General features: G+C 41.7%; 1 protein-coding gene across 1 annotated transcript in view; it reads right to left on the reverse strand.

The window, feature by feature from the left end:
- INTS2 (integrator complex subunit 2) overlaps positions 1 to 23,394 on the reverse strand; it is a 68,806-nt gene that overhangs the window by 37,604 nt on the left and 7,808 nt on the right. The window contains exons 5-13 of the mRNA XM_068268749.1: positions 20,615 to 20,728; positions 19,231 to 19,361; positions 17,332 to 17,505; positions 14,509 to 14,723; positions 13,823 to 13,948; positions 6,910 to 6,981; positions 6,381 to 6,495; positions 5,793 to 5,861; positions 2,728 to 2,862 (exon numbers count right to left, since the gene is read on the reverse strand). Coding sequence (XP_068124850.1) covers positions 2,728 to 2,862; positions 5,793 to 5,861; positions 6,381 to 6,495; positions 6,910 to 6,981; positions 13,823 to 13,948; positions 14,509 to 14,723; positions 17,332 to 17,505; positions 19,231 to 19,361; positions 20,615 to 20,728 — 1,151 coding nt within the window. The remainder of the gene's footprint in view (positions 1 to 2,727; positions 2,863 to 5,792; positions 5,862 to 6,380; positions 6,496 to 6,909; positions 6,982 to 13,822; positions 13,949 to 14,508; positions 14,724 to 17,331; positions 17,506 to 19,230; positions 19,362 to 20,614; positions 20,729 to 23,394) is intronic.

Genomic DNA, 23,394 nt, shown 5'->3' on the forward strand with positions numbered 1-23,394 from the left:
TCTGGATCCTAACGCGGCTTCCCCTGTCCTCCGGTGTCTCGGCAATCAAACGCTGCAGCCCGACGAACCGCAGCGAGGTAAATATTTACTGTACCTAACGCAATTCTGCGCAGGCACAGTAGTAGCTCTTCATTGCGGGTAAGGTGGAAATAGCCAAACCTGATCGGATCCGCTCTACTGCGCAGGCGCGGGTCTACCACGCATGCCATTGTGGTATGGCTGCATGCTGCAGCTCTCCTGCTCCTGTGCAGCTTATTTATATAATGGTGTAAATAGTGCATTTTGTCACTCCCTGGATGACCTAGACTCAAGGATATCAAACCGGTCTTTGGAGGGTCGAGGTCCTCGCACGTTTTTGACACAGCTCAAATTAATTAATGGGTCTGAATCAGGAAAGGTGTGGTCCATCAGGTAGAACACATTCCTCTATTTCTCAGTCCATCCTAAACACAGGCCTGGAGTTCGACACCTGTGTCTTAGACTGATTTATGTACATGCATGTGATCCCTAGAGTGGTAGAACCTGACAGGCCTCTGCGTGAATATCCAGTTTGAGCGCATGAAATGTTTGCTTACTTCACTCTCTGGAGTGGGTAGAGTAGCGCTCCTTTCCATAGAATTACCTCTTCGCGTTGAAAGGGTCTAGTATGAAATGCCTATGCATGCAAACCATTTTGAAAGCGAACCTCCTCCATTAGTACAACTGAATGCAAATTAGTGCATTTTGCAATGTGCAAATTGTTTTCATCATTACTTGATTTCCTGCTTGATGTGAGTGTATGTGTGCAGAGGGTTAATCATTGTTTGTAAACTATCACCCTAGAGATCAAGCCCTGATCCCTTCAGGCGACAACAATTGTGCCCGTTCATCCTTTAATGAACGACTACATATCCTCCTACAATGCATGATCATCATGCATGAATACTGGGTAAAAACATTACTTCCTTAAAAAGTACAGGACAATAATTAAAAAAATATATATAAAAACAGCTCTCAAAGACAACTACAACAGCAACTAAAATATCTCTTAGTTCAACTTCATATTTTAAAAGCAGATATAACTGGCTCCATGACTAAAGTAAACAAAACTGACATCTAGTAGCTGAACCTCATCAATACAAGTTGGATTGTCCAATTGCATTAATACTGAAGATTATGTAAAAGAAGCAATTTTTTACCAGAATTGATGCAAATTTTGGTTGCAATACCAATAAGGGTATGATATAGTTGGAGCAAATTATACATAATCAGCAACTGGTACTCTGCAACACTCAAGAGCAGTACTCATAAATGACAGACCTCTTTATCTACAACTAAGGCATACTCTTATGCTGGGGATACACGGTACGGTTTTTTTTTTAATCAATCGAGCCGCTGATGGCTCGATTGATAATTTCCGACGTGTCCGATACCTCGCCGGTTCAATTACGCGCTCGATACCGGCGGGCAGGACAATAGAATAAACGAAGCAGAAGATAAGGAAGCGCCCGCGGGGACGAGCGGGAACGAGCCGTAATCGAGCCAGTGGCTCTATACATGGTATACAAAGACCGCTGTACACATTCAACAGATCAGTATCTGCAAAAGATCAGTATCTGCAAAAGATCAGTATCTGCAAAAGATCAGTTCTTGCAAATTGCATTCATAGCCTATGATATCTGCAGATCCTCATACACACCTTGTTTAACAGACTTTCATCTGCATATCTGACAGTCATCTGCAGATCTGAAGATCTATCCTGGTGGATCTGACCTGCAGATAAATGTCTGTTAAACAAGGTGTGTATGAGGATCTGCAGATATCAGACTATGAATGTATTTTGCAAGAATTGATCTTTTTCAGGAACTCATCTTCAGGAGCACTTGAGCACCCAAAAACGTCCACAGTCTCCTTCGGCGGCAGAGAAAGAGAGAGCAGTATTTGACCAAATTAATTAAATGCTGCAACGGGGACCGGGAGAGGAGGGGGAAAGGCTCTATAGGAACCAGAGCCTTCCCTCTCCTTAGGTAAGTATCGGATAGATATAGATATATATTTTGTAAGCAGTTCCCATTGACTTTAAATGTGGTGTGTCCTCAGAGATGTGCATGTCCATGTGGAAGACAGTGATCCAAGTCAAAATGTATGTAGGGTTATCAACAGAGGAACAATTTGTTTTAGACCTTCTCCTGATTTGTAAAGCATTCAATTTGCCATCTTTTTCTCTGCATGCAGACACAGTCAACCTGGTGCCTTGTGAAAATCCATGATACTGAATTTCTTTCTGCATTCCAACAAGCTGACTCACAGCTTTTATAAACAAAAATCTCTATGCCCCCCCCCCGTTCCTACTTTGTCCACCCATTGTGTCACCTCCGTCTCCATGTACCACAGCAAGACGTAATTTTAACAGTTTAAGAAGCATTTTTTTCTTAATTTTTTTTATTGATTTTCTCAAAAACTACAAGGTCTTTTTGAAAAATGTATTTTTCACATGTTCCCACAGAATCAAAATGTTCATATTTTCAAGCCATTCATATCAGCGGGTCGTTCATAAATCATGTACTAGTAAGTCGGGGACTACCTGTACCTCCTATGTCTGCTGACATTTTTAGTCAGACATTTGACAGTCTGACGACAGAGCGTACACACGCCGGACTGTCGCTGGCACGCCCACCCAGCGGGAGGCAACGACGGACCCGTCGTTGCCTAAAGTCCGGCGTGTGTACGGACCTTAATGCATGTTACCTTGATTGACACTTTGTGCTTGGTGAAGGCGCGACTCCTCAGCAGCTGATATATACAGTGAATTGGAAGAAAACCAGTAATGTTTGCACTCAAGTTGCTTGTTACAGGAACACGAACTGCATGCGCTGTGACAACCTAAAGACAAGATATAATAGAATAAGAACCAATGAAAACACAAAAACATACATAACCACTTAACAGTTCAAAGCAGTGTGATAAAAATGACATATACATGTTTTGTGCAGTAGCTAAATGCATAGACTTGGGCTGTACCTGTATCTTAAGTCTAAATAGTATAGATGCAATGGTGCCTTATAGACTGATTGGTTAGTAACCCTGTAAAGATAAAGGGTGGGGCCGACCTCAACACAGTGAATGCTTTAAACATATACAGACAGGTCATATGGCCACCATAATTATACCAAAAATCAATTTATTAGTACCAAAATTACAAAGCATAATCTAAATACAAAACCCTCTATGCAGCATAATATTCCCATTAATAAAAACAAAGAACAAGGTGGAGCAATTTAGCCATTACGTGGCACTACTGAACCCAGCAGATAACAGTAAATACTTGTCTCTGGCCAGAGAATAATGTAATCACATCACATTTATCCGCGCAAGCATTCATCATCCATACTGCCACTGTCTCTGTATTGCGGGGGCCCCGCCTTCTCTACAATTTATATTCCAAACAATGGTTGGATCTCACCCACAGAGAAGTCCCCTTTATGGCCGCCGCGACTCCACTAGCTCTTCAAGTATATATATTGTAGATAATAAAAAAAATAAAAATAGGCAGGCCCACCCAAAATGTTGCACTAGTAATCGGACATTCAAAATTACCAAGATCTTTGGGCCAGAACACTATCTGAATGGAGTTTATACGTTCTCCCCATGTGTGGGTGGTGTTCATATGGGTACTCCCAGTTCCCTCCAACATATCAAATACATACAGATAGGCTAATTGTTATCTAAGAAGCTTGATGAACAGTTTTGTTGAATTCAGGCAGTTTCCTGAAAAGTAAAAAGAAGCCAAAAGCGTGTGAGAGAGAACAGGCTTGTGATAAGATTTCAGTGCTGGAAGGTTTAGAGGGTCACTTCTGTTGTTTTTTTAGCACAGGAAGGCAGATTAGTCAAAGCTGCTGTTTAGAATTAGAGTCTTAAAATGAAGCCATCAAACTCCATATAAAAAGTATAAGACTCAGTTCTAGGCTATAGAAATTATATTGGTTCTACAGTACAACTCATACAATTTTTATTTTATTTTTATTTTTTACATCAGGTTTTTTTTACATCAGGGCTGATGACTTGGTACACTCTTTCAATTATGATTAGCCAATCACTGACAGATTTTACCACTTCCATTTAATATGAGGGTCAACAGATATTGAATACTATGCGCAGATTGTGTAAGTAAACCCTCGTCCTACATGGAGGGGTTAAAATTGATCAGTGATTGGCCAATCATAATTGAAAGTGTGTACAAGGCTTAAAGAGTACCTAAATTATAAAATTACAGTTTGCTTTAAACGTAATAAGTTGTCAAGATTTATAAACTCACACATGATAAAGTGTGATTTTCTCACCCCAGGGCCTTTTTTTTTTTTAATTTCCAAACCATAGATGCAAAGGGTGCTGGGGGATTGATGTCATAACTCTACCCCTCATGTCCTTGTGATCTAATAAAAGGCAGACAGACATCTGAAATAAGAATTATAGCAGACAGACATGATAAGATAGGCTGCAGCAGTTTTCCTGTCTCTTCTCTGTACTACGGTTTGTCAAAAGAGAAGTAATTTGATTCAGGCAGGCAGACAGCAGGGGAGGGAGGGGCAGAGGAGTTAACCAGGCTGAAGAGGTGGGCTCAATTCTTTCAGCTGCAGGAGGACAGCTGCAGCTGCGCAGTACAGGCCGGAGGACGTCCGATGACGTCAGCGCGCCCGCGTGGGACGCAGAAGAGCCCGTCCGTGGAGCGCAGAAGAGCCCGACCTGGCAGCCGGCCTGGCCAGGTCGGTTCGGCCACCGAAGACGACCGGAAGCCTCTGGAGCGGCAGCGAGGGCACCTCCTGCCTGCCACGGGCTGGAGGAAGCCCCGGGTAAGTGGATATGGATTTTTATTTTTTTCCACGTTACCCTGAACCTTTCCTTTAAGGAAGTGCTACTTACAGATATAAATGTGAGTGTTATATCCAATTTGATATACTAGATGTAAACTTTATATGTTCATCTAACTGTACACAGTGCCTAGACTACATATATGTATTGCCATTCAGACCTTTTTTTGGCTGGAGATGGTCTTTAAAGGGAACCTAAACTGAGAAGGATATGGATTTTTCATTTTAAAATAATACCAGTTACCTGACTCTCCTGCTAATCCTGTGTCTAAGACTTTCAGCCCCAGCCCCTCAACAAGCATGCAGATTAGGTGCTCTGACTGAAGTCAGACTGGATTAGCTGCATGCTTGTTTCAGGTGTGCAATTCAGCCGCTACTGCAGCTAAAGAGATCAGCAGGGCAGCCATGCAACTGGCATTGTTTAAATTAAAAGGAAAAATCCATATCCCTCTCAGTTTAGGTTCCCTTTAAGTAGTGAAGTAATAGTCAGTGTGACACTCTTTAGGGTGAAGGGATATCATTTTGGTGTTGTGTGCGGTCTTGTATACACCTGAGGAAGCAACTGTGTTAGAAGTATACATTTTGCTGAAAGCAGAAATTTTAAGACATGAAGTAGGTGGAAAGTTTATGTCATAAAGTAGATTAATTTCTCTAATATTGAAAGATAATGGAGTCAAAAGCGGAATAAGTCACTGTGTCATACATTTTATAATATCCGTTAATTAAGACAGGTCCAATAAAACCACAGCACAAAAAGCTCTTTAAAAATCAAGGTTCTCTAAGACTATTAGCATAATTACACTAAACATTGCCTGTAAATACAGCAGTGCTCTCTGCTGAGCCAGGCAGCAATTACATTTTTCTTGAGTGATTTTCCTCTAGTTAACTGATGCTCATTAGTTCTTGGAGCTATAATTACATTAACAAATAAGTTAATGACTTTACCTGCTCTGTAAAAATCTCTTGAGTGAAAATAGTCTTCATTCTGCTGAGCGAACTTGGTTTAATGACCGTCTTCAAAAAAAATTAGAGAAAAAAAAAAATCAACATGGTTCAGTCTGGTTTAATACAGCTTATTATGTAACTTATTTGTATGCATCTAAGCAGCCATTAGCTTATTTAAATAGATATCATGGAAATTAGAAAATCAGGAGCACACAGTTAATTAGCAAGAAGGAAGAAAACTTAAAGTAGGCCACAGATGTCAGAAAACTTCTAAATTAGCCATTTGCAGCTGAGCTGAATAACAATCTCACATAAAATAATAATAATTATTTTTTATAATAATAATAGTAAGAATACTGCTCCTGCAAATGTACAAAGGCAGTCCTACTGCAGAAGATATGATTTAAAGGGTATGTTGCATTTGAAAACACTGTACAAGTGAGGTTTTACCTCATAGGCAAGTATAAACTATAGCTATGTGCACACATCCCTCCTCCTCTTCTATAATGAGTTATTAAAAAGACAATACTTGTGAAAAATCTGAAGTTTGAATTGACTACTCTAGCAATGATGCTATATTTTACTTACCTTCATTCCCAGTGTGGAACACACCAAATCAATGATAGCACTCAGTTGGTTACTATGAAAATACATGGCAACCAACAATAGCATTTCTCCGAATGAGGCAGATACACCAGCAGTACTGTAATGCACAAAACAAATTAAATACTACAGGACTGACTAAACTAAAACAAGACCATCTTCTTAAAGGACATCTAAGCATCAAAATAAATAAAATAAAAAATACTGTCGAGCAAACCCAGGAGTCCTGGCAATTTCCCTCTAACCCCAAATTTTATTATTTTTCAGATAGCTGGATGTATACTTTAAAAATTTAAATTTCGAACCAGAATAACTAACAAGTGAGAATGCCCACCAATTAAAGCAGATTATGTAATTCTATTCTGATGCCAAGAGAAAGGACTCTACAAATACAGCAATAACACGATCATTTAATTCATTTTCTGGGTTGTTTGTTTTTTGTTTTGTATTTTACACCACTAGAGATTTTCTTCAGTGCTTTTTTTAAAAATAAGAAATCAATTACACAGCCTACCTTTCAAAATAAGCCTCCTCTTTAATCATCCAGCTTAGCCAGGTCAACATCAGCTGCTCCTGTTCTGGGGTACTGTAAAATTATTTCAAGGTAAAGGTAATATAGAACCCCTCCAAATTTCTTAAAACTTAAATACACGCTTATGGCATCAATCTGAAGGTAATAACACCTAAAATCATGAAGAATATTTTTACAAAAACGTCTGCAGATTCAATGTAAGAATGGCACACTAATAAAGTATATACCCCGTAAAGACAACTGTGCACAGGTGTTTACGTATTGTGTCTGTTGCAGCCTAGGAAGAAGTTGCTTGTGGTTTTCACTAAAAAGTTATAGTGCTGTACACCAGTGTGTAAGAACACAGCAAAAAGCTACTGAATAGATCAGGACATTTTATGACTAGGTGCATTTCAGTGATAATTTGCTTAACTACATTGTCTCATGCCACCTCTGGCTTTCTAGTCTATTCTAAGCCACTGCCGAAGCCATATCTTTTGTCATTGTGGATTGCACTCGCCTTGCAAAGATGGGCACCTGGTCCCAATCCATGCCAGGAAGGGCACTATATGCACAAAGTCTGAATGTTCTCCCCATGTCTGCATGGGTTTAGTGACTATGATAGGGATTGGTTTGTGAGCTCCTTTGAAGGACAGATAGCGACAAGACTATGTACTCTGTACAGCGCTGGGGAAGATGTTGGCGCTATATAAATACTAAATAAAAAAAATAACCTATGATCCTCATTGAGAGGTACATGCTAATTTGGATGCTGGGTATTGCCAATAGTTAAAAATATTTGTATGGTTCTGTAACCATTATTTGATGAATGGCTTGCCTGATGCATGCCACTAAACCCACTCCCTAATCATACCACTATCTATAGTGCTGCCCATAATTACTCATACCCTAGGCAAATTTTGACTTAATTTACTTTTATTCAACCAGCACGTAATTTTTTGACGGGAAATGACATAGGTGCCTCCCAAAACATAAGGAGATAATGTACAAGAGGAATTCGGGATGGGGGGGAGGGGCCCAACAAAAACATTTCTCACCTTTTATTTACATTTGAGCAAAAAAAATGCTCAGTCCACAATTATTCATACCCTTCTCAATAATCAATAGATAAGCCTTTATTGACAACTACAGCAATCAACAGGTTCCTTTAATTGCAGACCTGTTTCGTTTTCATCTGACCTTAACACAGAAGGTCAGAAGTCTTCTTTGTCCAGATGAGCATTTGCAAATGCCAAGCGAACTTTTGTGTGCTTTATCTGGAGAAGTGGTGTCCTCCTTGGTCTGCATCCATGGAACCCAGCAGTGTCCGCTGGATTGTCTGCCTTGAGACATTGCCACCAGCAGAGCCCAGATTCACCAGGATGGCCCTCGTGGTGGTCCTTGGATTCTTTCACCTTTCTCACTATCCTCCTGGTCAGCACAGGTGTCACTTTTGGCTTCCGACTACGTCCTCTGAGATTTTCCACAGTGTGGAACATCTTGTATTTTTTATACTTTGCACTGTAGCCACTGGAACTTGAAAACATTTAGAAATGGCCTTGTAACCCTTTCCTGACTTGTAAGCAGCCACAATGCGCAACCAACTGCATAGAGCTGTTTTTTTTTTCACCTGCTGAGTTGATTAAAACAGCTGTTCCCAATTAATCAGGGTAATTAGGATGCTTTAGAACAGCTCAGACTATTTGGAATGATATAGAACTTTGGATTTTCCCACAGACTGACAGTTTGTGAAGGGTATGAATAATTTTGGACTGGACACTTTTTTGTTCAAGTGTAAATAAAAGCTGGAATTTTTTTTTAACACAATAATGCCTCTTGTACATCCTCTTATGTTTTGGTATATATATATATATATATATATATATATATATATATATATATATATATATATATATATATATATATATAGATAGATAGATAGATAGATAGATACAGTGGAGGAAATAATTATTTGACCCCTCACGGATTTTGTAAGTTTGTCCAATGACAAAGAAATGAAAAGTCTTACAACAGTATCATTTCAATGGTAGGTTTATTTTAACAGTGGCAGATAGCACATCAAAAAGGAAAAATCGAAAAAATAACCTTAAAGAGAATCTGTACTCTGAAATTCTTACAATAAAAAGCATACCATTCTATTCATTATGTGCTCCTGGTCCCCTCTGTGCTGTTTCTGCCATTCTCTGCTGCAAACCTGGCTTGTAATTGCCAGTTTTAGGCAGTGTTTACAAACAAACTAACCAGCTTCTAATAGGCTCAGCTAAGCAGAGTGTGTTAGTCACACAGAGCCTGCAGGGGGTGTGTACAGCTTCTAGCTAATCACAAGCAGCCCTGCACATTCCAGTCTGACTGCCTCAGCCTGACTGTGCCGACTATAGAGAGAAGATTAGATCATATAACAGAGATAACACAGCTACTGTGCAATTAGGAAAAGCTGCAGTAAGCCAGACCACATTAGAAAAGGCATAGGAACTTATAGCATAGAAGAAATAAAGATAAACAATTTGTTACAGAGTCTCTTTAAATAAAAGATAGCAACTGATTTGCATTTCATTGAGTGAAATACGTTTTTGAACCCTCTAACAATAAAAGACTTAATACTTAGTGGAAAAACCCTTGTTTGCAAGCACAGAGGTCAAACGTTTCTTGTAATTGATGACCAAGTTTGCACACATTTTAGGAGGAATGTTGGTCCACTCCTCTTTGCAGATCATCTCTAAATCCCTAAGGTTTCGAGGCTGTCTCTGTGCAACTCTGAGCTTGAGCTCCCCCCATAGGTTTTCTATTGGATTAAGGTCTGGAGACTGACTAGGCCACTCCATGACCTTAATGTGCTTCTTCTTGAGCCACTCCTTTGTTGCCTTTGCTGTATGTTTTGGGTCATTGTCGTGCTGGAACACCCATCCACGACCCATTTTCAGTTTCCTGGCAGAGGGAAGGAGGTTGTCGTTCAGGATTTCACGATACATGGCTCCGTCCATTTTCCCGTTAATGCGATTAAGTTGTCCTGTGCCCTTAGCAGAAAAACACCCCCAAAGCAAAATGTTTCCACCCCCATGCTTGACGGTGGGGACGGTGTTTTGGGGGTCATAGGCAGCATTTTTCTTCCTCCAAACACAGCGAGTTGAGTTAATGCCAAAGAGCTCTATTTTGGTCTCAGCAGACCACAGCACCTTCTCCCAGTCACTCACAGAATCATTCAGGTGTTCATTGGCAAACTTCAGACGGGCCTGCACATGTGCCTTCTTGAGCAGGGGGACCTTGCAAGCCCTGCAGGATTTTAATCCATTGCGGTGTAATGTGTTTCCAATGGTTTTCTTGGTGACTGCGGTCCCTGCTAATTTGAGGTCATTCACTAACTCCTCCCGTGTAGTTCTAGGATGCTTTTTCACCTTTCTCAGAACCATTGACACCACACGAGGTGAGATCTTGCGTGGAGCCCCAGAGCGAGGTCGATTGATGGTCATTTTGTGCTCCTTCCATTTTCGAACAATCGCACCAACAGTTGTCACCTTCTCTCCCAGCTTCTTGCTAATGGTTTTGTAGCCCATTCCAGCCTTGTGCAGGTCTACAATTTTGTCTCTGACATCCTTGGACAGCTCTTTGGTCTTTCCCATGTTGGAGAGTTTGGAGTCTGCTTGATTGATTGATTCTGTGGACAGGTGTCTTTTATACAGGTGACTAGTTAAGACAGGTGTCCTTAATGAGGGTGACTAATTGAGTAGAAGTGTCTAACCACTCTGTGGGAGCCAGAATTCTTAATGGTTGGTAGGGGTTCAAAAACTTATTTCACTCAATGAAATGCAAATCAGTTGCTATCTTTTATTTAAGGTTATTTTTTCGATTTTCCTTTTGCTGTGCTATCTGCCACTGTTAAAATAAACCTACCATTGAAATGATACTGTTCTGAGACTTTTCATTTCTTTGTCATTGGACAAACTTACAAAATCAGTGAGGGGTCAAATAATTATTTCCTCCACTGTATAGAGAAATAGATATAGATATACCGTATTTCGCGCCGTATAAGACGCTCCGGAATATAAGACGCACCTAGGTTTAGAGGGCAAAAACCAGGGAAAAAAAAAATACTAAACCTGGTGCGTCCGTATTCCAGGAGCGTCTTGTACATAACCTTGTGTGTCCTCATGTGTCCTCCTGTGCCCCCCACATCCTCATGTGTCCTTCTGTGTGTCCTCCTGTGCCCCCCATGTGTCCTTCTGTACCTCCCATGTGTCCTCCTGTGTGTCCTAATGTGCCCCCATGTGTCCTTCTGTGCCCCTCCTGTGTGTCCTCATGTGTGCTCCTGTGCCCCCCATATGTCCTCCAGTGCCCCCCCATATGTCCTCCAGTGCCCCCCATATGTCCTCCAGTGCCCCCCATATGTCCTTCAGTGCCCCCCCCATATGTCATCCAGTGCCCCCCAGCCTTCCTCCCTCCCACCTGCGTCTCCTGGCCCCCCGGATGGAGTGTTACTAGCAGCGGCAACTTACCTTTGGCAGGCTCCCGCGCTGATCCTATAGCATCGCGCTGCCCCCCGCTAGCCTCCTCTGCCTCCCCCCTCTGTATCTGGCCCCCCCCGGGTGAAGGAATAAGTATCGGCAGCTTACCTCCGCAGGGCGCCCGCGATGACTGCAGACGTCCGTTTTCAGGGCACTTCTCGCTCTAGTGGCCGGCTTGAACTGATGACGCGCAGTTCAAAGCCGGCCACTAGAGCGAGAAGTGCCCTGAAGACGGACGTCTGCAGTCATCGCGGGCGCCCTGCGGAGGTAAGCTGCCGATACTTATTCCTTCACCCGGGGGGGCCAGATACAGAGGGGGGAGGCAGAGGAGGCTAGCGGGGGGCAGCGCGCTGCTATAGGATCAGCGCGGGAGCCTGCCAAAGGTAAGTTGCCGCTGCTATTAACACTCCATCCGGGGGGCCAGGAGACTCGGGCAGGCATGGGGAAAGCAGGCAGGGAATCCCCAACATGGCGGCGGGTCGGAACGGCGGGCGTTAAGTTGGGGATTCCCTGCCTTTGCCGTATAAGACGCAGGGACTTTTTCTCCCCATTTTTGGGGGAGAAAAAGTGTGTGTCTTATACGGCGAAAAATACGGTAGATAGATAGATTTATAGATAGATAGATAGATAGATAGATAGATATCTATCTATAAATCTATCTATCTATCTATCTATCTATAGATAGATACATCCATACACACATATACATACAGTATCTTACTAATATTATAAATGGGAACGTTCGGATGTTGGTTACTCGATCACGCAAAAGCGGCTTATCGGCTTTGAATGAAATTTGGCACACACATAGTGCATTACCTGGAACATACAGGATACTTTTTATTCCCATAACCAAAAAGTGGCGGAGACAAATACAAATTTCGCTGAAAAAAAACTTAATCATCAGCCATTCTTACACTGTTAATGGTAGGGTTCTCAAACTTTGCACAGTTGGTCACTAGGTGACTGGGATTAATATACATAAAAATGGGCGGAGCCTACAAAAGCCAATCAAAATTCATGCACTGTTAATGGCACAAGCCCCAAACCGGGGGTGACTGGGGTTCAAATTCAGAAAAGGGGGTGGAGCCACAGCCAATCAGATTTGTCTCATTTCAATGCAAATGATTAATGCCAAACACTGCAAAGCTCAAAAAGTAGGTCATTAAATAATTGTGTATTAGGGTTAGAAAAGTGGGCTGAGCTAACACCAGCCAAATACATACCCGGGCAAGGCAGGGCCATCAGCTACTATATTATAAAAAAAACAAACTGGTGTGTGCATGTTCCATGAGCATCTTGAAGATCTCCCCCACAAATTGTCCTCCTGTGTCCCCTTTCCTCCTCCTGTGTCCCACTGTGTCATCCTCTGCCCTCTTATGTCTCCATGTCCTCCTTTGCCTGTGTGTCCACTTCTACTCCCATGTCATTCTCCAATCCCCATGTGTGTACCCGTGTCCCCTACTGTGTGTCCTCTCCTGTCCCTCCTGACTCCCTGTGTTTGGAATATAAGACGTAGGAAATTTTCTCCCCATTTTTGGGAGAAAACGTGCGTCTAATAATCCAAGAAATACAGTATATTGTTTTTGTCTTGATTTCTGGGATTAAAAAAAAAAAAAAAATACATGTAGATGTCCTGCATGATAAAGGTTAAATGCATAGTCCCTAAACAGGCATTAATTTTATGTACATAAATTAACATGGTCCATCTACACAAGCGCTGGGCAAACTTTAAGGAGCCCAGGCCACATGCTGAGGGATGCGGTCCTTAAAATTCCAACCCCCCTCCCTGCAGATTTGCGAGTGGACGGCGGGGGATTAGAAACTCACCTCGATCATTGGGTTGCATCTTCATGGCTGGAAGCCAGCGTGTAATATGCTGGCACGTCCCGATGTCATGTCATGTGACGCCCTGTTGCCATAGAGACATGACACGGGAATCGTTGATAGAGGAGTTTTAAATCCGCTGCCACTCACTCGCAACTGTGCAGGGAAGAAGGGGAAAAAGGAGAGGAATCCAGCCTCCTTTTTGGGGCAAACGTTTTTGGGTTTTTTTTTGTTTTTTTTTTTTTTTAGTAAAATAAAAGGAAAACTAGGTTTATTATAACATTTTTAGACTAATTAAGCTTTACCTTGCATAAGAATTCTGAAACCAGATCATAAGGCTAGTAATATCATCAGGAAAATAAAAAAAACAGACTACTACAGCCAATTAAAGCACTTCATTCAGAAAGCAATTTTTTGGTTGGATATTTGTTGAAGCTCTGGGATTCCAGCTTTTATCCGAGAGCTATCAGGGAAGTAGCAGCTAAAAAAATGGTTTGAGGTTTATTCTTGCTAAGGAACCAGTAGGATTGCCCTGACTCAATCATCGGAGACAGTACCGTACAACTCACCTGACAAGCGTGGAAAAAGCCAGCAGCATGCAGAAAGAAAGGGAGACAAAGCGTACCCCAGCAGGAGTTGCAGGTGGGCGGCTGGTCATGAGGTGCAATACTTGTTCAGCTTCTTCATCTGTTGGCCTGTACAGATAACAGATATATAATACACATATCAGTAAGTCTGAGCTGGATAATGACAGCGATACACAAGAAAAAACAAACCTACAAAAAAAAAAAAAAAAATGAATTATACCAAGAGCATAACATCTAAACTGAACACAAATATTCTTATCTTTACACAGGTCTAACCACCCATGGCTAAATCTATACAAGGCATATGGCAGCATTACCAAATCTTCAGGATCATCTGGCATCTACGAAGACTGCATACAAAAGAACACGCAAGCATATCAATGTAGTTCATTTTGCCCAAATCACATCACAGATGTGAATAAGTAGGATAAGTATCACATCCCGTACATAGTGTAAAAGCAGAGAGGCAATGGTTGATGACAGCGCAGTCTGTCCAATGAAAATATTTGCACCGTTCAACTTCAAATCTTAAGTCAGTAGACCTCTGGAAAGATCTATCACTTCCTCCCTCTATTCAAAATGTAAAATAAATTGTCAACTTCAACTATAGAATTAGCGTATAAAGAGAATGCAACATTAATAACAGCAGAAAAGCACTGAGAGCATACTTAAGGCCAGCAATTCCCATCAAGGCACAGTACAGTCGGAGCAGGGCACTGGCTTTCACCACATGTTCTTCTTTAAGTCCACAGTACAGAGAAGTTGCAGAATCCCCCTCCTGTGGGGTCTGTGATTTTTTTGCAGCTGGGAGAATGCTCATTAGCTCAGCAAGCAGCTGCTTTCTCATCTGCCAAAGCACCGAGCTGCTATTCTCCTTTCTTCTCTGAAGACAAGAAAGAAAACACAAACTATGAATTTCATGCAAAAACAAAATTCAAAAAGAAATAAAAATAAAAACAGAAGTAGATTTGAGGTTTTATACATGGACTGTACCATGTTCAGAGTCTGTTAACTTCCAATTTAATTTTCTCTGGGGTTTGCTAATTGGAATTACAAACTGGCATAAATTACATTAAAAGTTGGTTTCAATACTCTTTTTGCCCCTGAATTTTTCATCCTTGCTTTTGTTTCAAAATAATGTAATCTGTGCAAAGATGCGTTAGTGCTAGTAGAGGTCATATCAAGTTCATTCTAAAAGCTCCTCAGTGAGGAAAAGTAACCACCTTTGTTAACAGGGCTGCTAAAGCAGATCTGAGATGAAAAACCAATTATAATAAGTAGTAACTTGTCTATATATGTTATCTAAAGTTTAGATAGTTTACACAGCATATCTAGCTGCAAAAGTTTATGATTATGTATTCCTGTGATACAATGAGGGCAGCCAGGTTCTGTTTGTCACATTGTCACATGCTAAGGGCTGGAGATGCTATTAGCTTGCCTGTGTGTAAATTCAGTCCCCTCTCCTCCCCTTTGCCTCTGAAATCAATGGCTAGTAACACCTTTCCCCTCCTCCTGCCCACACCGAGCTCCTGTAAGCTCTTGCTACTGTCTGAAAATGCCAAGGCACTCTGAAAAGCTGTGGGCGAGGCTTGTTTAGTTTATACGGCATTCGAGTATTAAAACAAACACAAAAAAGTATTTGGCTTGAGGAATGCCCGATAAACTATATGAAAGGAACACAATTATGCAATGAGTAAAAGTTTCTCAGATCCACTTTAAGTGCCACTAAATAACACGGAGGGGGGGTACTTCTATCTTAACCTACAATTTGGCATATCTGTAAAGGCGCAGGGTTATTTGTGTGCCGGATTAAATTTATAGTCTATTATCGCTTCCACTAACCAACCTATCGCCAATACGAACCTAACACCACTATCCCAACTCACCGTCGCTACTTTTAGAAACGTCCAAGCTGCTATTTTGTGTGTATCCAGAAGCGTACAGCAATTTGCCCTCTGGACCTACCTGATAGGCATAGGGCCAATTAAAAAAAAAATAATAATAAATTGTGCAACATCAAACCAAAAAAAAAAAGAAGAGCTGGTGGACTTTTATGCTAGGTACACACGATGAGATTTTCTGGCGGATTTACATGTCCGATCTGAATTTTGATTGATTTCCGATCACTTTCTGATGTGTTTTCCGTTCTCTTGTAGCAAACAAAATAGTTAATCTGACAGAAAATCTCAGTGTGTAGCTGGCATTAGGGTGCTTTCACACTGAAAATGGAGATGAGCATGACAAATACGCTGCAATCACGATTTTCTTTATTCACAATGCACCTGCTGTGACACGAATAACATACGACTGGGTGAGTTTTGCCTACGCAACTGCAATTTCCAGTGGGGAGTTTGTTTTTTTGTTTTTTTTTCTTCCAAAAAAAGACCTGAAGAATGGGAAAATGGGAAATTGAAGCAAACAAAACAAAAACAAAAAAAAAAAAAAAAAAAAACCTGTATAGCACCACATTTTGCTACACAATTTTCATGTGCTCTCATGGACTTAAAAGGACCCTAAATTCAATGAAAAATTGCCATATTGAACTTATCTGGGGCTTCTTCCAGCTCTCGTAGTCCGTGAGGTCCCTTGACGTCCTCTGGGCTCCCTCCATACTCCTCCTGGTGGCTCTGTAAGCTGCGTGACTTGGCTGGGAGTCAAGTGCATCAGCGAATGCATGGCTCATCCGTCGCCATGAGTGTTTAGCATGGTTTATTCTTTGGAGAGTCGTGCATGTGCAGAATGCTCACAGCGACGGGTGCGCGAACAAGACAGGCCTCGCAGCTAACGGAGCCACCAGAGGGAGAACAAAGGGAGCCTTGAGGACACCGGAGGGACCTCACAGACTACGGGAGGGCTGGAGGAAGTGCAGTATGGTATTTTTCCGTTGCGTTCAGGGTCACTTTAAAGGGAACATGACGGCAGAAATGTTTATTTCCTTTTAAAAAAATGCACATTGTCCGGCTGTCCTGTTGATCCTCTGCCTCCAATACATTTAGCCAGAGACCCTGAACAAGCATGCAGATCCAAAGTCTAAGACAAATCTGACAAAATTAGCTGCATACTAGTTTCAGGTGTGCAATTTAGACCCTACGGACCAAAAAGATCAGCAAGACTGCCAGGCAAATGGTATGATTTAAAAGGAAATAAATATGGCAGCTTCCATAGGTCTCTCACCTCGGGGTCTTTTTAACGCAACACAGCAAACATGCTGCATGCACTTCTTTTGCTTTTTGGTTCAAATTGATTGCACCAGTGAGGAAAAAGCACTGCGATTACCATGTTGATGCACCCAATACCAATGACATCTTGTACAATGTTGTACATAGTTCTTATACTTAACTAGATTTTATATAAAAACCTTAATAAAAAAACAAAAACACATATCCTGTAAAATATTCATGAAACAATAAATCTCTTCAGATATAACAGACAATGAAACCTCCAAAATCTAACAATATTTCAAAGGAATAAACTTTAAATATGGTACTTACCAGTTGACCATTGCGAATAAATGTTCCAAACCAGGTGCGAACTTTTGCATTGGTTCCCAGCAGCAGCCCACTCACAAAGCATACCATGTTGCTCACACCATCATCACCTGCCTCATTTTTAGTGTGGTCCAGTGTCAAAGCTACACCGAGCCCTGGAAGGTGGCATTCCTCCACCTGTCATAAGAAAGCATTAGAGAGTTGCTTAAATCCTATCTACATAAACACAATTTTAATTTTGTGTTCTTTTGGGAGACACTTTGCTTCTAAGATGAAACTCTGCCTTGTTAAAGGGGACACCCTCCCCAATTATGTATTATTGGGAATGGGGGAATATGCTTCCCAATCACAATGCTCGGAGGTGTAATCTGTAAATGTATTATCCGTGGATATAAAGGTCGCCTAAGATGTACAGGCTGCTTTTTTTTTTCAGAGGGGGGGGGGGGTATAATTGGTTAGTGAATAGGCTGCTTAAAGGAAACATGAAGCAAATTGTGCTGCCCTATGATATACTTACACGGGGCTTCCTCCAGCCCCTTGCATCTGACATGTCCCTCGCAGCATCTCTGCCCCGTGTAAGTGTCATTTTTAGCTTTTTTTTTAACACAGGTAACAGAGAACCCCTGTAACCTCTTGACGACCAGGGGCATCGTCTATGTGAAATCTCACACAAGATGAGATCACTTCCCCTGTGACATCATCAGTAGCAGCCTGTGTTTTGTTTTTTATCTCCTTCCCCAGTCTGCAGGATTCTGTCCCGGCAATAAGGAAGGGAGGGGTTCCACCAATAAATGTAAAATATTTTATATTTTTCATCATGCAGCTGAAAAAAGGCTGCTATTTATTATTATAAGTTAGAAAATAGATTTGATTTCTGAAATCTTGTATTTTTAACTTGGGTCCAATTTACTGGAAATCTGCAGTAATGCCAAACTTGCACAGAGCTGCTATCAGATACCCAAAGTCCATTCCTATAAAGACGCTTAGTAATACATTTTTAAGCACTATGTTACATTACACAGCAGAGTCTGTAAAAGCTTCTCTAGTGTGTCTATACAGTCTCATGCGCCACTGTCCTAAAACCAATTTTTTTTTTTATTTAAAGTTCAATAATGAAAGCCTTTAAAATTACTTTTTTTAATGCATAGACATTAAAGAGACTCCGTAACAAAAATTGCATCCTGTTTTTTTATCATCCTACACGTTCCAAAAGCTATTCTAATGTGTTCTGGCTTACTGCAGCACTTTCTACTATCACCATCTCTGTAATAAATCAATGCATCTTTCCCCTGTCAGACTTGTCGGCCTGTGTCTGGAAGGCTGCCAAGTTCTTCAGTGTTGTGGTTCTGCTATGAACTCCCCCTTCCAGGCCCCTCTATGCACACTGCCTGTGTATTATTTAGATTAGGGCAGCTTCTCTCTTCTCTTTTACAAGCTGGATAAATCGTCCTCTGAGCTGGCTGGGCTTTCACATACTGAGGAATTACATACAGGCAGAGCTGTCTGCACTCTGCAGGAAGAAACAGCCTGACACTTCAGTGGAAGATAGCTGCAGGGGGAAAGAAACACACAAATGATCTCTTGAGATTCAAAAGGAAGTGTGTATACAGCCTGCTTGTGTATGGATGTATTTTCTATGTGTGGACATACTGTACATCAACCTACTTCCTGTTTTGGTGGCCATTTTGTTTGTTTATAAACAAACTTTTTAAAACTGTTTTTAACCACTTTTAATGCGGCAGGGAGCAGCGAAATTGTGACAGAGGGTAATAGGAGATGTCCCCTAACGCACTGGTATGTTTACTTTTGTGCGATTTTAACAATACAGATTCTCTTTAAGATTTTGTAATTGCAAATTGTTAGTAACTGCCTCCATTTGAGGCATTTCGCACAGTTCCTTACCACCATGCCCCGGACTTTGAGTGCCTGTGAAGGATTCATCTTGCACAGCTGACGCAACGCTTCAGTCCTCCGTCGCCCTCCAGTGCTTTCCTCATCTTGACGCTCTCCATTCTTTATCAAACTCCGGCAAACTATAGAAAGATTGCACTGCATTTATACAATGGGAAGCAGTAGGTCTCTAAACACAGGATTGGGCAGTAATATGTACCTGAAGTAAAGATTATGCAGGAGGCAACTGCTGACTCCTAAATAGAAAACACACACACACACACACACACACACACACCTTTTTGCCCGACCAACACAATATCACAGAAAAAAAAAAAAAAATTAATGGTTCAGAGGCCCCAAAGCAAATATACCATGGATAGCCAACATAAAGTATAATAAAATATTGACATGTACATAGTCACCAACTTTAAGACATATACAAAATACTATATTTTTTTTCCAATTTGTAGTTTATTGAAACATTTTCTAAAAAATTACAAACATGCAGAAAAAAGGAAGTTGTTATCAACTTGAAATATAAGTTTTACATCCATGGGAGAATAAACACAGACATGAAGGAACATACATTCAAAGGAGAGCGTTAGTATCTCCCTGGAATGTTATAGCTATTGTGGTCAGCTGCATAAGTATGTATTTTGTTTAACATTAAAGGAACCTAATGTTATAGGTCTTGGTAGTCCTCATTTATGCACTAGTGACAGGCATAGCCATCAGGTCAGATAGTGCAGCTCCTAGGGTTGTAAAGAAGATTTGAAAATATAGCAGACCTATAAGAAAAATATTTAACTTGTGGATCACCAGCAGTGCCAGGAGGGCAGGTGTCCCTAGGTTAGGAAGGTATTGATGAGGTTTTCAAACAAACGTATATCTTATGTAGCTGATGTGGAAAACATAACAGAATAAGATTGAACCATGCTGTGCATTAATTACTGCGTTGGAACCCACCACACGCTATGTGCAAGTCCCATATGAATAGCATAGCGTAGCGATGAGGGGATGTTGTCCACTGCAACACACTCCGTGTGGAATGGGCCTTTGGGAATGACTGCACTGTTCGCTTCTGCTTTGTGAATATATATTTCATGGTTTTATAGTATTACAGACCCCCTGTTTATCAGCATACAACGCATATGAAGACACTTTGTAAACATTTTACAAATGTTGCCTGCTAGTCAACACTGCGTTTCTGTGATTTTACATAGTTAGTAACATTAAAAAAAAGAAGAAAGAAGTTTTAGCATACAAAGTTTAATGTGAAATCTTTAAATTTTCAAATAAAAAGAACAAGAAAGAATTCTGATACTAGTTAAACAATATTAAGTCCAGCATAGAGATCATTCAATAATCCATGCATAAATATATTACTGCTTACCTTCATTGAAACTATCTGGAACATTGGCTACTAAAAGACACAAGAACCAAGCCCCATTCCGAACATGGAGTAATGCTTCCGCCATTTCAGTAATCGGCAATAAATTGTGCAGTTCTGGAACAAAACAAGAGTGGCTGAATTCTAATCCATTGGAAGACATTTCCAAACAGAAATAATAATAGCCAAGCCAAGATAAATCATTAGACTACTTCTAGATATGCAGGTGGAGGGAGCTTTCAGCAGAAGTATCTGGATATTTGTTCTGGACTGCCTAAAAACCTGGAGATTTCCTGCATCTAACAGAGTGACATACAGCTAAGCGTCAGAGCGGAGTGAAGTGCGCTTGTGAAAGGCACGAAGCTTCACATCTTTCATCTCTTTGCAGACAGCCTTTTTAAGTCAATCACATGCTGCCATACCTGGGTGACTTTAGTGGTAAGATCACACTGACTCCATTCACAAATTCAAGTCTGAGCTCCTTATCTGACCATGGCAACCTGTAGGGTATGTCTGCTCTGTTGCTAGGAGGGGGATGAAGGCTGATGGAGCATCATGCAGGGATGCAGGGCTGTGGAGTCGGAGTCAAAGAGTCAGAGCAATTTTGGGTACCTGGAGTCAGTGGTTTCAATAAACTGAGGAGTCAGATGATTTTTGTTCCAACTCCACAGCCCTGGTAAGAATTAGACTTAGAAAATGGGAGACCTCCTGCACACAAACAAGAAGCTAGAGTACAGTTATACACAATGCAGGGCGATGATATACTGTTAACAGTCTCACGCACGCCCTCAATGTGGATCGCAATAAATTCTTGGGGTGTTCTCCCCGTTCAACAAAATGTAAAAGGCAGTCAGCCAATATATTGCGCTCAGCTGTTAAAAAGACAGTCATATGGATAGAGCATATGACATCCTGATCCTTTGTCCACACTGCTCAGTTAGGGTCTTCACTTTCATATGTAAATAAAGAGGCCTGTCCACCCCTCCCCCCAACACAGGGTGACTCACTGTTTGGTTGGGCTCAGCGAGCCAGACAGCGCATTCGGGACACTTATGGTGGCCCTCAGACCTTCCTCGATCATATACCCTCTTGTACAGCAACAGCTCCAGGAATGGAACACTCTACAGGATTCTCAGACGCACTTCCAATTAGTATGGCACTTTAAAAAAAAAAAAAATGGGCCTCTTATATAGTGTAAATTTGTTTGGACAATTTGGGCAAGGTATGGAGGTTACAAAAGACGGTGCTACACTGTGAGAGTGTATGCCATAGTGGGCAGGTAGCTGCACCCTGGGTGTCAATACAGCCTACTCCACGCCACGCAAAACACGTGCAAACACAGCTCATCTATGGCTCCTAGTTCCTGCTTAGCCAGTAGCTCTGTCCTACGCGTTTCATTTCAAGTGAAACGCGTAGGCACTATCTATTGTAAACCTCCATACCTTGCCCAACTTGGATTGTATGCTACTTTAACCACCCTGGCGTTCTGATTAAATCGCCAGGGTGGCTGCGGGAGGGTTTTTTTTAAATAAAAAAAAAAAACTATTTCATGCAGCCAACTGAAAGTTGGCTGCATGAAAGCCCACTAGAGGGCGCTCCGGAGGCGATCTTCCGATCGCCTCCGGCGCCCAGAATAAACAAGGAAGGCCGCAATGAGCGGCCTTCCTTGTTTTGCTTATATCGTCGCCATAGCGACGAGCGGAGTGACGTCATCGACATCAGCCGACGTCCTGACGTCAGCCGCCTCCGATCCAGCCCTTAGCGCTGGCCGGAACTTTTTGTTCCGGCTACGCTGAGCTCAGGCGGCTGGGGGGACCCTCTTTCGCCGCTGCTCGCGGCGAATCGCCGCAGAGCGGCGGCGATCAGGCAGCACACGCGGCTGGCAAAGTGCCGGCTGCGTGTGCTGCTTTTTATTTCATTAAAATCGGCCCAGCAGGGCCTGAGCGGCAGCCGCTGGCGGTGTTGGACGAGCTGAGCTCGTCCAGACCGCTCAGCTGGTTAATAAAAGGGATTTAGACTATAAGACCCCCCCCTCCCCCCTTCTAAATTGCCATACTAATTGGAAGTGCTGCTGAGAATCCTAGAGAGTGTACCATTCCTGGAGCTGTTGCTGGACAAGAGGGTATATGATCAAGGAAGCTCTGAGGGCCACCATATGCGCTTCGAATGCCCTGTCTGGCTCGTTGAGCCCAATCAAACAGTGAGTCACTGTTTATCTACATATGAAAGTGAAGACCCTATTTGAGCAGTCTTGACAAAGTTGAAATCAGGATGTCATATGTTCTTTAAAACAGCTGAGCGCAATATATTGGCTGACTGCCTTAGTGACATTTGCTGAACGGGGAGAACACCCCAAGAATTTATTGCGATCCACATTGGGGGTGTGTGCGTGAGACTTATCTGAGCAGTGTTGACAAATTGACAGTTGAAATCAGGATGTCATATGTTCTATCCATATAGACCAGTGTTTCTCAACATTTTATTGGAATGTACCCCTTTGAAAACCCTGTACTTACCAAGTACCCCCTTGTATAGTAAACCTTATCACAAGTACCCCTTGACAAATATATATTTAATCGTAGTACATTATAACTGGTTCTAAATCATTTCCAAGTATTTACTTAAGCTTTTAATTAGCTAAAACACCTAATTTGGTGTTTCTTAAATAAGATTTATCAGTTTCTAAAACTCTAAATATGTTATTCTTGGTTAAGTATATCAAGCCTGAGTACCCCCTGGAACCATCAGAAGTACCCCCTGGGGTACGCGTACCACACGTTGAG

The sequence above is a fragment of the Hyperolius riggenbachi genome, chromosome 2 (assembly GCF_040937935.1).
Source record: "Hyperolius riggenbachi isolate aHypRig1 chromosome 2, aHypRig1.pri, whole genome shotgun sequence".
Lineage (NCBI taxonomy): Eukaryota > Metazoa > Chordata > Amphibia > Anura > Hyperoliidae > Hyperolius > Hyperolius riggenbachi.